At 38.8% G+C, this 14,825-nt stretch overlaps 1 protein-coding gene across 4 annotated transcripts in view; it reads left to right on the forward strand.

The window, feature by feature from the left end:
* Positions 1 to 14,449, forward strand: part of PBX4 (PBX homeobox 4) — a 58,352-nt gene extending 43,903 nt beyond the window's left edge. The window contains exons 5-9 of one of the 4 annotated variants that reach the window (XM_083353994.1): positions 4,204 to 4,339; positions 5,855 to 6,011; positions 10,485 to 10,591; positions 12,069 to 12,155; positions 13,080 to 14,447. In XM_083353994.1, the coding sequence (XP_083210120.1) occupies positions 4,204 to 4,339; positions 5,855 to 6,011; positions 10,485 to 10,591; positions 12,069 to 12,155; positions 13,080 to 13,172 (580 nt within the window). In that variant the 3' untranslated portion in view covers positions 13,173 to 14,447. The other 3 variants (XM_083353995.1, XM_083353996.1, XM_083353997.1) reach the window with 3 other exon arrangements.
* Positions 14,450 to 14,825: the final 376 nt, after the last annotated feature.

Consider the following 14,825-nt stretch of genomic DNA (forward strand, 5'->3'; position numbering starts at 1 on the left):
GCTTCTTGTCCTGCCTTCAGGTGTTTTGGAGAATAGCTTGATTCCCTCTTCATTGTGGCAACGCCTGAGATATTGGAACACTGCTATCATGTCACCCCTTGTCCTTCTCTTCATTAAACTAGACAAACCCAATTCCAGCAATCGTTCTTTATGTTTTAGCTTCCAGTCCCCTAACCATCTTTGTTGCTCTTCTCTGTACTCTTTCTAGAGTCTCAACATCTTTTTTACATCATGGTGATCAAAACTGGATGCAGTTTCCAACTGTGGACTTACCAAGGCGTTATAAAGTGGTATTGACATTTCACGTGATTTTGAATCTATCCTTGGTTAATGCAGCCCAGCACTGTGTTGGCTTTTTTGGCAGCTGCAGCACACTGCTGGCTCATATTTAAATGATTGTCCACTGGGACTCTGATACCACCTATATTGTACCTGTGCATTTGATTTTTCTTGCTTAAATGTAGAACCTTACTTTTTTCACCATTGAATTTCATTTTGTTAGATAGTGTCCATTGTTCAAGTCTGTCAAGATCCTTCGGTATCTTAAACCTATCTTCTGGATGTTGGCTATTCCTGCCAGCTTGGTGTTGTCTGCAAATTTAATGAGTTCCCCATCTATCTCCTCATCCAAATCATTGACAAAGATATTGAAGAGCACTGGGCCCAGAACTGAGCCCCTGGGGCACTCCACTACACACTTCCCTCCATGTAGATGCGGTTCCATTGAGGACCACACGCTGAGTATGGCCGGTCAGCCAGCTACAAATCCATCTGGTGGTGATGCTGTCTAACCCACATTCTTCTATCTTATGCCTTACTAAGGTCCAAGTAAATTATATCCACAGCATTCTTCTGGTGCACTAATTTTGTCACCTGGTCAAAGAATGCAAAAATGCAAATGGTGTGATCTGTTTTTGACAAACCCATGTTGGCTTTTGGTACTGACTTTGTATGCCTCTAGGTGTTCATTGATTCGTTGCTTGATTATCTTTTCCAGAATCTTCTCAGGTATTGAGGTCAGGCTGATAGGTCTGTAGTTTCCTGGATCCATTGTTTTTCCTTTTTTAAAGAAGTTTCCCTAGTACTTCAGGATAGTTCAGTGGTTCTGAGATCACATCTGCCAGTTCTTTCAGAACCTTGGGATGTAATCCATCTGGTCCTGTTGATTTGAACTTGTCTAGGGTGGACAGGTGCTCACCAGTTTCTAATCTGTTTTTTATGGTACTATTTTGATAGGTTAGAGTCAGACTGTTTTTTCCCTTTGTGTAAAGACGGATGCAAAAAACAAGTTAAATAGTTCTGCTTTCTCCCTGTTGCTTGTCACCTTCTTGCCACTTTCTTCCACTAATGGACCAGTCATTTCCTTGACTTTTTTCTTGTTTTTTACATGTTGAAAGAAGCTTTTTTGTTGTTATTTTTTACTTTCGTTGCAAGCCTTAGTTCATTTTGAGCCTTTGCTTTCCTTATTTCATCTTTGCAGGCTCGGGCTATTTGCTCATATTCTGCCTTAGTTATGTGCCCCTCTTTCCATTTTTTTATACTTAAACTTTTTGTCTTTCAATTGATCAGAGAGTTCTTTATGCAACAATATTGCATGATCACTCCCCCCACAAGGTTCCTGTAGCTTCAACACTTTCTATCATTTCAACTCTGGTAGTGAGAATTAAGTCCAATATGGCTGATCTCCTAGTTCCCTTCTCTACTTTTTGGGAGACAAAGTTGTCTGCTAGGTTTGTCAGGAGTCTGATCTTCCACTTGGTGCAGAGTTTGTCTCCCAGTTGATGTCAGGATAATTAAAGGTAAAGGTAAAGGTTCCCCCGCACAATGTGTGCTAGTCGTTTCTGACTCTAGGGGCCGGTGCTCATCTCTTGTTTCAAAGCTGAAGAGCCAGGGCTTGTCCGAGGACGTCTCCGTGGTCATGTGGCTGGCATGACTAGACGCCAAAGGCGCACGGAACGCTGTTACCTTCCCACCGTAGTGGTCCCTATTTTTTTACTTGCATTTTTACATGCTTTCAAACTGCTAGGTTGGCAGAAGCTGGGACGAGTAACAGGCACTTAACTCTGTTACGCAGCACTCGGGATTCGACCCGCCAAACTTGCCGACCTTCTGACCGACAAGCTCAGCGTCCTAACCCACTGAGCCACCACGTCCCTTAATTAAAGTCCCCCATTACTATTGTGATGTGCTTCCTACATACCTTAGTTAACTAGCAAAAAGTTCATCTATATCATCTGTTTGCTTGGGTTGCTTATAGTATACACCTATGGCAATGTCATTTTCCCCCTTTTATATTGACCCAAATGCATTCAAGACAGTTTTCATCATTGTTGTGCTCTATTTCTGTAGAGATGTAGTTATTTCTTACCTAGAGAGCAACTCTACCTCCTCTGTTATTTGCTCTGTTTCTTTTAAATAATTTAAATTCCTCTAGCTGTGTGTTCCATTTGTGGGTTTCATCTCACCAGGCAGGCAACAATATCACATCTGCCCTCATTTACCTGAATTTCTAATTCACCCTATTTATTGCTCATACTCTTTGTGTTGGTGTATAGACATTTGAGTCCTTTATGACCGGCCCTGTGTTTACTTTGTACATAACCCATCTTATAATCAACTATGGGCATCTCCCAGGCAAGTTAACTAAATTTAACAAAGGTAAAATAACATAAAAATCTTAAAAGATAACTGTAAACACATTAAAAACAACAAAAACCTAGTGCTAATCATATAGTCTCTTGTTCCAGGGCTTGGTCGAAAAGGCAGGTCTTCAAAGTTTTATGGAAGGTTAGAAGGGTGAAAGCTGCTGAACCTCAGGGGTAGAGTGTTCCGTATAGCAGAGGTATGCTTCTTAGCTCCCATCAGATGGCAGTATTTAGGATCAAGGAGCGTGCACACCCTATCTGACCTGGTATGATGGGAAGATGCCCTTAGGACACGGCAGTCCCACATGTAACCTGGCCCCGTGCCATATAGGGCTTTGAAGGTGATGACTAGCACCTTGAATTGCACATGGAAAGGTACTGGACACCTTTCACATGTTCCACATTGCATATGCAATGCCTCATGCAACAGAGGCATTATATATGCAAACTTAGGGGCATCCATTACCATGTGTGCTGCTGCATTCTGGACCAGTTGGAAGTTCCAGGTGATTGTTAGTGTAGAATGTATTGCAATAATCCAAATGGGAGATGATCAAGGTATGGATGAGCCCTCTTGGTCCAGGAAAAGGTGCAATAGGCGAATCTGTGCAAAGCCTCCCCCCCCCAAAAGCCATGGCTGCAACTTGCTGCCAATTTGTTCTTTAGGATCCTGTTAAGGGTAGAACAGAGTTATGATGGATGGGATGGGAACTAAAGATATGAAACTCATGAACACTAGGTAGTCTGTGTGGCAGTTGTGGTATGAATCTTATTAATGTTTTTAATCTTGAATTATATATCTTAAAATTTGGAGAATTCTTAGGATTTAGTGATACTGTGTTTATACTCATAGATCATTTTGGGAGTACTGTTTAATGTGTGTATAATAGTAATTTTGACTGTACTTTTACTTTCAGCTTTTAATTATAGCATGCTCCTTTTTTATATTTCTATTCAGCTAAAGCCATGAAAGTTATATTGCTTATATTTTTGCATTTATATTTTAATTTTTGCTATAGTATAAATGATATTTTGGAAAGCTTAAGCAAGAGCAGTTACCCCGTGGTTTGATCAGGATGCTCAAGTTTTTCATAATTCTCCTATAATCTTGACTGACATTTCCTCCAGCTCTTGGGATAGCTTATATTTTATTTTAATTATAAGCCTCCTATCCTTCCACAAGAGCTTAAAGATCCGGCTGTGCCGAGTGTTTTCGGCTCCAAATGAGGGAGTTCCATGCTGGAGATGGCTGCTGGATTGACGGCAGATTCCATCTCCCACCCCCCACCTCCCATTCTCTGCTCTCTACTTGTTCATCTTTCTTTTTTTGGTAATCATATAGTTGTATTTCTTGTATTATTTTTCATTGTTTATTTTATTTCTCTCTTCTGTTCACACTCTTTTCACTTCTTCCTTTTTATCATTGTAAGCTGTGTAGAGTAGCCCATGGCAAGTTAACTAAATTTAACAAACAAATAAATAAATATTTAGCTTAACAACCATTAATAGGCTGACAGTAGCCCACTAGGCTTTATGAATAATTCCAATGTATTCTCAGGCGAAAGCGACGTAACTTCAGCAAGCAGGCAACAGAAGTATTGAATGAATATTTTTATTCTCATCTGAGTAATCCTTACCCCAGTGAAGAAGCCAAAGAAGAACTAGCAAAGAAAGGAGGCATTACGGTCTCACAGGTAGGCTGTGTAGATGAAAACAGATGGATTTCTGATTTCCAAAAATGAGGGGCCAATAAGGTTTCCTCATCCCAGCAACCTTGGGGAAGCCCTGATACAATCTGATACCGTCTCTTCACCTGATAGTATCTAATTGGCATGTCATATTTTCATGCTACTCGCACATTTCTTTATAAGATATATATGACTGACAGTTCCTGAAAACTCACATATTTTTTGTAATTTTGAATCAAACTAATAAAGGTCCTTTTTAATAGGGAGTTTCAAATTCCTTTTTTTTTTCTTGGCCAGCATGGCTACTTCTACTTTTGTTGAACTGTATATTAATGGGTAGACTATTAGTATGGCTTTTGTTTGAATTTAAAAAACTATCTAAATTCCCTACTTGGATCTTTAATTCAGTATTTTTCTTGGTCATGATTTTATAACTTAATAATTTTAAATCAAATTTCACAGAATTAGAATTATGACGACAAAGGCAATAGAATTCTGTCCTAGATATTGTTATATTATTGCCAGACACAGGTCTCTGTTCGGTTCCTTCTTTTTAATCGTTCTACCTTGCCACATGATTGTGCATTCAGAATGGCTCTGTATGCCTTTTGAGCTCAATTCCAAAGGAAATTCATCTAGTTCCCTTGTTAATAACCTGAATGCATATGAAGTCATTTCTACTTAATCAAATATTTTAATGTACTTGAGATATCAGAGTATATTAATCAGATGTATTTTCTGTGTTTTTTATCAGCTTTTTATATCCAGCTGGGTTTTTTTAAATTGTCATTTAATAAGTTTTCAATTGCTCTTACCTAATTGGATACCATTTTATTGTGTTACTTTTTTATATCATGGGAGATAATATATTTCTCATATGGATTTTATTGGTATACAGCACAGGCATTTTTTCCGAGCAGGTGGTATATAGCACAATAACAAAAATAAAAATTAAGCTCAAGATTTGTCATAGGAGTTTTTAATATCTTGTTTTAGAAAGATTTTATAAAACACAAATTCATGTTTCTGCTGAAGGATTTCTGATCCTTTAAATAAATGTGGAGGGGGGGTATTTATTTTTATCCTCTTTGTGTGTGTGTGTGTGTGTGTGTGTGTGTGTGTGTGAGAGAGAGAGAGAGAGAGAGAGAGAGAGAGAGAGAGATACATATACACACACATACACAACTCAAAGCGGCCTCCCTACCAAATACTCCTTCCTCCTGTTTTTCTCATAACAATAATTTTGTGAGATGAATTGACTGAGAGTGACTGGCCCAAACCCACCAAACTAGTTTTTCCTGCCTAAGGTGGGACTATAATTCAGTTTTCCAGTTTGTAGGGCAGCACTTTAACCACTAAACCAAACTTCACCTGGCTTGATGCCGTAGAAATTTAAGGATTACTGTATTTTGTTCACCTTCATAGTAGCCTTGCTTGTTCTTCCTACCCTTTAAAGATAACACTAGCTGATGAGATAGGGTGATTTGTTTACATTCTAATAGAGTTACTATTGTATTACAGGTCTCCAACTGGTTTGGTAACAAGAGAATCCGCTATAAGAAAAATATGGGAAAATTCCAGGAAGAGGCCAATATTTATGCAGCCAAAACAGCAGTGGATGCTACCAATGTGGTGGCTCAAGGGAACCAAACAAGCTCTCCCCCAACCCCAAATTCTGGTGAGTATAGAAAGGCTGCAGTTAAAGAAGGACCTCTGCTGGGGAAACCAGCAATAAAAAACTTAACACTACTTCAGACACTGAAAACAAATGAGTGAATCAACCTGGTGTTTTTGCAAGTGGCTTAGAAACACACTATATGGTTACGTTCTTTTGTTGTTGTTTTCAGCCTTTCTAGTTGCTTTACGTTAGGATATAATAATGGGAAAAAAATCAAGATCTCGAGTATAAGCACTCTTCTGAGTGAATTAAAATTGATTGAAGCAATTTCAGCTCCTAATATCTTTGAGTCAGTTGGTATTCAAGGTAAACACTAATAACAAGAACTAAACAAACAACTAATTTAAAACTATATTAACTATATACCATTTCAGGCAAGTGACTGTCTAGTCTCTTCTTAAAAACCTCCAGTGATGGAGCGCCCACGATTTCTGAAGGTAAACTGTTCCACTGGTTAATTGTCCTCACTCTTAGGAAGTTTCTCCTTAATTCCAGGTTGCTTCTCTCTTTGGTCAGTTTCCAACCATTGTTTCTTGTCCTGCACTCTGGTTTTTTGGAGAATAGTTTGACGCCCTCTTCTTTGTGGGAGCCCCTCAAATACTGGAATACTGCTATCATGTCTCCCCTATTTCTTCTTTAGACTACCCAAACCCAAGTCCCGCAGCCGTTCTTCATATGTTTTAGTCTCCAGGCCTCTGGTCATTTTAGTTGTTCTTCTCTGAACTTTTCCCAAAGTTTCAACATGTTTTTTGTAGTATGGTGACCAAAATTGGTTGCAGTATTCCAGGTGTGGTCTTACTAGGGTTTTATAAAGCAGTACTAATACTTCACATGAACTTGATTCTATGCCTCTGTTTATACAACCCAGGATTGTATTAGCTTTTTTGGCTGCTGCAGCACACTGCTGGCCCATAGTCAAGTGATCGTCCACTAGGACTCCAAGGTCCCTCTCACAGTTACTGTTTTTGAGCCAGGTCTCGCCCAATTTGTACTTGTACCTTTGATTTTTCCTGCCTAAATGTCAAACTTTGCTTTTCTCCACATAAAAAATCATTTTGTTGGATCAGGGACCATGATTCAAGTTTGTCAAGATGTTTTTGATCCTGAGCTTGTCTTCTGGGGTGTTGGCTGTTCCTGCCAGTTGAACCAGTTGAAGCTTCTGTATAGGCTTCAAGAGCAGCCACATGTAGAGCACATCTCAGTAATCCATATGAGAGGTGACTAAAGCATAGTGACCGTGAGCAGGGCCTCCCTGTGCCAGGCAGAGCAACTGAAAGCTCCCTCAAAACTAGATCACACTGCCATTGCTCTTAACAGAAAAACCAGATTGGGCATGTGACTAATGTCATGTGTCAGGCCCTGGATTACCTGGTCCAAGCCCATTCCTGTCATAACGGTCATGAACTCCCAAGCCATATCAGAGCCCAACTTGAAGGCAGTTGGAAGGCTCAGGACCCTAAGTCTAGGAAACTCCACTGCCAATGGTTATACGGTCAAGGAGCTCAGGTAGGGAGGTTGCCATGTTCAGGGAGGCTGGTATGAAAGCAACAATTCCAGCTGATCCATAGAGACCAATTTAATAAACAGATCTCATATCCAGTAATCAGTGGGGCAGCACCCATTAAAAACTTTGAGGGGGCGGTATGCTTAACTGAAGATGGTTCTGTAAAAGCAGAGCCAACAGAGGTGGCAAAGGCTAAGGAACCAGCAAGGAGACTGGTTCCTTTCAATTTTCTGTCTAAGGAGAGGATGGGAGATCACCTATATGTACTCCTATGGCTTCACCCTGCAAGGAGACTGCAGGATAGGGGTTTTCCCTTATCAGGAGATGATGGGATTAACCACCTTGCTTGCAACTGTGGCACAGACTTTTAAAGGATACTAAATTCTCAAACCTCAGTTTCTAATTATTTAGGACAACGGTTCCCAACCTTTTCTATACCCCATACCCCTGGAACACTTCTGATATATTCTCACACCCCTTACAAATATTCAAAATAACGGCAACGAATTATGCATATACACTATAATTTTGAAAACCCAAGTTTTCACATGCCCTGAAATATCGTCTCGCACCCCCCAAGGGGTACGAGAACCCCTGGTTGGGAACCCCTGATTTAGGATATTTCTCATTTACTACTTTTAAGGTTTTTTTTTAATCCCATTTATATCCCGCCCTTCTCCAAAGACTCAGGGCGGCTTACAATCTAAAGCACAAATCAATGTGCTTAGCAATAGCCTTCATTCTATGTATATGCCTGCCTATTAGGGCTTTCGCGCCCCCCCCCCCCCAGTGGCATTATTACAAAGTCAGCTTATTGCCTCCAACAATCTGGGTCATTATTAGAGACCTTCAGAAAAACAAGTTTTAAAACATATGTGAGTTTGACTTCAATCTTGAATGAAAAACATTTATTCATAGCCTTAAGAATTTAAAGATTCTGAAATAAACAGCAAATAAGATTTTGTTCTTAGCAAGTTACGCATGTACTAAGGATCCAGATAGAATTGGAATACTTAAACTTTTATAATAAGATTTTGGAATTAAATGTAAAATACAGCTTCTTTGGAAAATAGATGCTGTTTTGGTTTTTACAGATTAACAAACAATTTCATGATTTCAAAAACCAACCCTAGAGCAGTGGTCCCAACCCCCAATCCATGGACCAGTTCTGGGCCACAACATGCCAGCCACCAGTCCGCACAAGCAAACAAAGCCCCATCTGTGGGATACAGGCAGCACACAAAACCATGCACACTTGGTCTGTGAAAAAACCTTTCTCTACAGAACTGGTCCCTGGTGCCCCAGAGGTTGAGGACCTCTGCCTTAGAGGGGATTAAATATTTTAAGTAGAGGAAAGATATGCAGGCTGTAAGATAATGCAAGTTGTTATGGCAATATAAATAATAATAGAGAATTTTGAAGAATGGAATCAGAAAATAGTACTGACAATATAAACAATGTCAGTAATGATTGATGTCTAGCTCTGTGGATAAATGATGTCCAAAAGATGTTATTGAAGAAGTGACATATAGAACAAATTTTATTTGACAAGATAGAAGTGCTGTCGAAAGTAGATTTTACAACTGACGGGCAAAGAGAATGATTTAGAAAAGGATGTTTTACTGGATCTACAATAGAAACTGGCTAAGGATTTAAATTTTAAGAGGGAAATACAAATAAACAATTGAATAATGTAGATAATTTTTTCTTATTGGATTTACAAAAGAAGATTAAAGCCTTTAAGAACTGTTAATGTGATGGGACACAGACAAAATGAAGAGAAACCAAATCCTACGACAATATTTGAATGAACTATATGTTAAAATTGTTAGAAATAAAAGGAAGGAATACAAAGTTAGCTTATTTGATCAAGGTTAAAGAAGCCAGATATTTTGTTACTTTTGGCTGCCGTTTATGGACTTTCTGCTGGACTGAAAGGATGTTACACGGATTTGTTTATAGATAGATGGAATATACAATAAAGGGACAAATGTTTGTACCTTTAGAGAGGGTAAAAAGTTACTAAATTTGTATAGTTATAATGAAAGTTGGAAACCATTTCTGTATATCTTTCCTCTTTATTCTTAATTTTTCCTCTCTATTTACTCCTATTTGCTTTTTGTTATTTATTTATATTAGATTTTACTATTATAGAAATTAACATAACAAGCATGGATGACAATTGGCACAGCCCTCTTCCTACTCTGAGAAGTCACCTGATGCCACACCTGAAACCTGGCTGGGCAAAGTTCTGAAACACTCTCCCTCCCTCGAGCCCAATCAGGCCTTAGGAATGTGCACCAGTCCTTGCATCGATTATACATATTATGCATTATTAGTAATATCTTATTATCAGTAGTAATATGTTATTACTTGGGTATCTGCTATTGCATAATATAGATCACTGATTTTTATGCTTTGAGAAAACTCCTCAGACTTGTATGCTGTAGTATTTTTTTTTTAAAGTGCATATTTTAAACTGGGTAGATTTATGTGTGAGTTTATTGACTCTCATAAGTCTTCCTAAAAGCCTCTCCTAAAAAATCACATCCCTCTCATCTAAAGCTACGGATTGCAGTGGTTTATCTGAGGTAATAATTTAATGTCATCATTTCTGAGTGAGATGGCACATCAAACTCACAAGGGCGCCATGGAATATTTTATTTTATTACTACCTAGATCATTTCTACCTAGTTATTGGATGGCAACTCGGTTGGTAAATGAGAAGGTATATTGGTGGATCAAAAAGTGAGAAGAACTTGAATTGGATTCATAAAATAACCTGAACTGTATTTGGTCGAGATCTGTTCACTAATCCCTAGAATTTGAGTACTCTGCATGATAGAAAGTGATAGATTGTGGAATCAGATTTCAAGCACAACAGCTGCATGGGCTATCATTTATGACAGAGTGCATGAAAATGAATAGTGGCACATATAACTTTAGGTAACTTATTTTTTGCTCTACAGGATCCTCTGGGTCATTTAAAATGACAAATTCTGGAGATTCCTTTATAAACCTGCAGTCACTCAGTTCTTACCAGAATTCACCAGTGGGAGCCAATGTGCAGTCTCAGGTAGGTGGAACTATGTCAGGTTAACAATCCTCTGCAGCCATAAATATTTTAATCCCCATAAATACTTGAATTCAGGTGCCCATTGTAAGATAAACATATTTTAAGATTTCCTGAAGACATTACAGTAAAATATCTAAAGATAGTCCTTGAATTATTACCAGTCATTTCATGACTATTCCCATTTATAACAGCCACAGAATAACTGCCTGTAGAGCACGCCTGGCCACTGTAAATGGTCCCCTTCTCCTGGTCATATAATGGCATGTAGGGCACTTGGCAACCAGTCACAGGTTTACAATTGGTTGTGGCATTTCGGAATCATGCAACTGCCATTTGTGAAATTTTTGCCAGTTTCTGGCAACAAAAAGCCTTTGAATGAATGAATTTGCTTAATATCCACTGCATTTGCTTAATGACAATAGTGAGAAATTTCAGAAAAGCACTTCTAGTCATATAGGAGCCTCGACTTATAGGAGCCTCGATTATAATGACTTACGACTGGATTTCTGGTCCCAATTGTGGCTGTAAGTTAAGGACTACCTGAATGTACAGCTACTAGAAGATAGGTTATCCCATAATTCAATGCTTCCTATGTCTCTGACCTGATCTAAATCTTCAAATGCTTCTTTGGACAAGGAAGGACTTGATTTTTTTCTGTACTGGGCTACAAACTGGCCTGCCATTTGCATTTTGGGCTAAATCAGTTTCTGCCTGATCTGAACTTTTATAAGGACTAGTATATAGATCAGGGATGTCAAACTGCCGCCCCGCGGGCCGGATGCATCACGCGGAAGCTGCGCCCACCCCATTGCCGGCAACGGCAAGAGTCCCGATATGTTGCACGATGTCACGTGACGTCACAAGTTTGATATGTCTGATATAGATGGTCTTTGATCTATGATCGCAATTGGAACCAGAACTTCCAGCACCCAAATTCTGATTGTGTGACTGCAGGGATGCTGTGAAGGGCCTAAAGGCAAGAACCAATCATAAGTTACTTTTTTCAGTGACGGTGTAACTTCAGTTCTTAGAAAAACGGTCATGAATGGTCATAAGTCAAGGACTACCTGAACGTGGCCTAAATGTCCATTACTGTAATGTTAATATTCTCTCCTGGATTTCAGAGGGAAAGGTAATACTCATGTATAGTCATGCAGAATAAATGTTGCTATACACTCCAGGGGATCTTGGTGGGTAATTTTTCTTTTTTAAAATTTCTTTTCCCAAAATCTGTGGGCCCAGAGAAAAACAAACAAACACAACCTTATCGTGCTAATAGCAATCTCCTTTTGGTAACATGCAGAAAAGCAACATAAGTAGTTATAAATTGAGAATAAATGTGCAGCCCAGCTGGGCACCAAAACACTAAAACATCACAGAAAGGAAGTTAATGGGGTTTGGGGCAGTAAATATAGCATTTACATAACTCTTTTGGCACTTTTTTTGTTTGCTTGACAAATTGGTCATACTGTTACAGATGGATTCCTTACACCATGTCATACACCAGGCAGGAAGATATGACAGCATTGTGGGAAACCCCCTATATTCGACACAGCGCATTGATGTAAGGAGCTTCTGATTTTGAAACTGAATGTCTTGAGCTGCGGAAGTCTGACATGGCAGTGTTGGTTAATGTGACCACATCTGCAGATGCAATTATAATAGAACTCTACTGCGGCATTAACTGTGGTGTTGCTAGCACCTTGCCATAAGACTGCTGCTTCAAAGAGTGGGGGAAATAGGCATCCTTGTTGCCAGTTTTTATTATTCAGGGGATTTTTAAAAATCCCTCATGTTTAAACTGTAAGAAAATCTGTCTCTGTATCATTCACGGTACTGCGAAGAACCATGAATGGTTAGGGATGATCAGAAAGAGAAGCTGGCTCACCTACTCATCCATTTTGGCCCAGTGAATTAGAAGGAAGCATCTTTCTATCCCCTCCCACTGGAGGAGAGTGCTCCCAAGTTGAAAGAAGAGACTGCAGGAGAGAGTGAAAGAGAGACAGCAAAAGCAGGCACAGCAACTAGCCTCCAGTGAAATCCACACACTGGCCTTGGATTGGTTCCTGTCCCCAAGTCTGCATTTGGGAACAGACAAGTATGTGGGAGTGTATTCTTTCATCCTGCACCCTGAATTCTTTGAATTGTCTTGAGAATCAACAGGGAGCAAAGCTTGTAACTACTTTAGACAAATTAGCTGGAGAAATTGGGCAAGAGGAAAGGAGTCCCGTTTGGGAGAAAGAGAAGCCATGAAACAAAGGCAGCAGAAGCAGCATTCGCTCAATATTTTACCTTCTGTGCCCCAGAAAGTGAATTCCGTGCGAAGATGTTTGCTATGAGGCTAATCATAATGGAACAAAGTCTGTGTCTTGCACATGGCATAATGGCTCTCCTATTGTGATTTGGGAAATCGTAATCAGAGTGATTTAAGAGGCAAGTAGTAGCATCTTGTGGACTTAACAACAAAATGCCTTTATTCCCTCTTCAGGCTAATGGCAGCTGGCAGGACGCTACTACCCCTTCATCAATCACTTCACCTACTGGAGATCCAGGAAGCATTAATTCAGATGCATCTAATTAAATGTTTTAGGACCTGTTGAGGAGAGGAAAGAGGTCATTAGTGTATCTTGTCAATGTTGCTCTTTTTTTGCCAATACTTTTGATTCTACAACTTGACACACACACAGCTAATTACCTCAGACAAAATAAAAATAAAAAAGAAAACCAATGGAAGATTGTGATTATATATGGACACCTCTCTACCTCTCGGCATGATGTGCTTGAGTTCTTCTTACTTCTGCCCTTTGGGTTCTAAAGGAACTGGCTTCATTTACCAAAACAAATTGTTTTTTTTAAAAATGAATTACCACTTTTATGCTTAAGAAGTGACTCCATTTTTCCAGTTTTAAAAAATGCAACTGATTTTAATTTCTATGTGTTTTTACTATAAAAATTCTGTTTTAGATGCTAGTTACTAACAAATAGCCCCTCTTGTATTGTAATTGTATGCGTTATCTGTATTGTAATTTTCTAGAGGAAGACTCTTATCTTTGAACTCATTAACCAGAACAGGCTATTGCTTTACCAAAATGATTATTGGACTTTGCTCTTTGAATAGAAACTTCATCTTCTATGTCACTCACATGTAGCTCTAATTTAATGTCTTAGAGTATACACAGACTTGTCTGTGAATAGATTTTTGTACATCTAGGAAAATGTTAGTAGCAAAGTCATCACTTTCAGTTTAAATTTATCAAAGAATAAACTTCCAAAGTCTTTTTTTCCTTTCTGCCTTTTTCCAAGTTTTCCTTCATATTTGACAGATGGTATTTACCAGTAGATTGGGGTAAAAATAAGAGATTGGTTCACATTGCAGTCTTTCGTATGCCTAATCAAAGATATCCCATCTTTGTAATTGGGAACCCTTTGATCCTCCACCTCTTTGTAATAGGTAACTACTGTCTTCCCATAGCCATGTTAGCTGAGGCTCTTGAGAATTAATGTAACTTAAGTTGATGAAATTTCTTGCCATAGTTACTACTTCTATACATGAATGCATACTGTTCATCTGTTAAAGATCTGATTCAAATGTACTTGTTGCTTGGTTTCCAACCATATATTTTGCTTTTTGGAGTTAAGCACTATGGGAAAGCTCTATCAGTGCCAATCAATAGATGGGCCAGAACCTAAAATGTATCTAAGAGTTTCCTCCTGCAATTGCATATCAATATGTTGCGCTTAAAACAATTTTGAGGAGTGTACTTATTAACATGATCCATTGCTAAACATCACTAAAAGGAAATAGACTGGTCTTCCTCAATCAGGTATTCAGAATGTTGGGAACCACATAATCTGAACCTTCTGGAGGCTGCTTACAGTTGTGTTTGAAGTAGAAGGGGGGCATTGACAATCATACCAGTGACTGGTTTGTTGACAGCTATTGACATTTGAAAGTTGAGAGCAGATGAAACACTTGTGAGTTTTCTTTTATATAATTTTTGGATTTCTTTTGATGTAAACAAACATTTATTTCAACTAAGAAACAGATGGTCATTTTAAAAATTTGAAACTGTGTATCAACTGCTGCAGAAAAGTCTGGGAGTGCAGTGTCCAAGCTAAACATTTTATTTCAGTGATGGTCCCTGGATTTGGCTTGTGTACTCATTTAGACTTCATCACTTCCTTGACTTCAAAGGTATTGTGGCAGTTGGTAATACCAGCATACTTATTGTGT

The sequence above is a fragment of the Vipera ursinii genome, assembly GCF_947247035.1.
Source record: "Vipera ursinii genome assembly, chromosome: 2".
Taxonomy (NCBI): Eukaryota; Metazoa; Chordata; class Lepidosauria; order Squamata; family Viperidae; genus Vipera; species Vipera ursinii.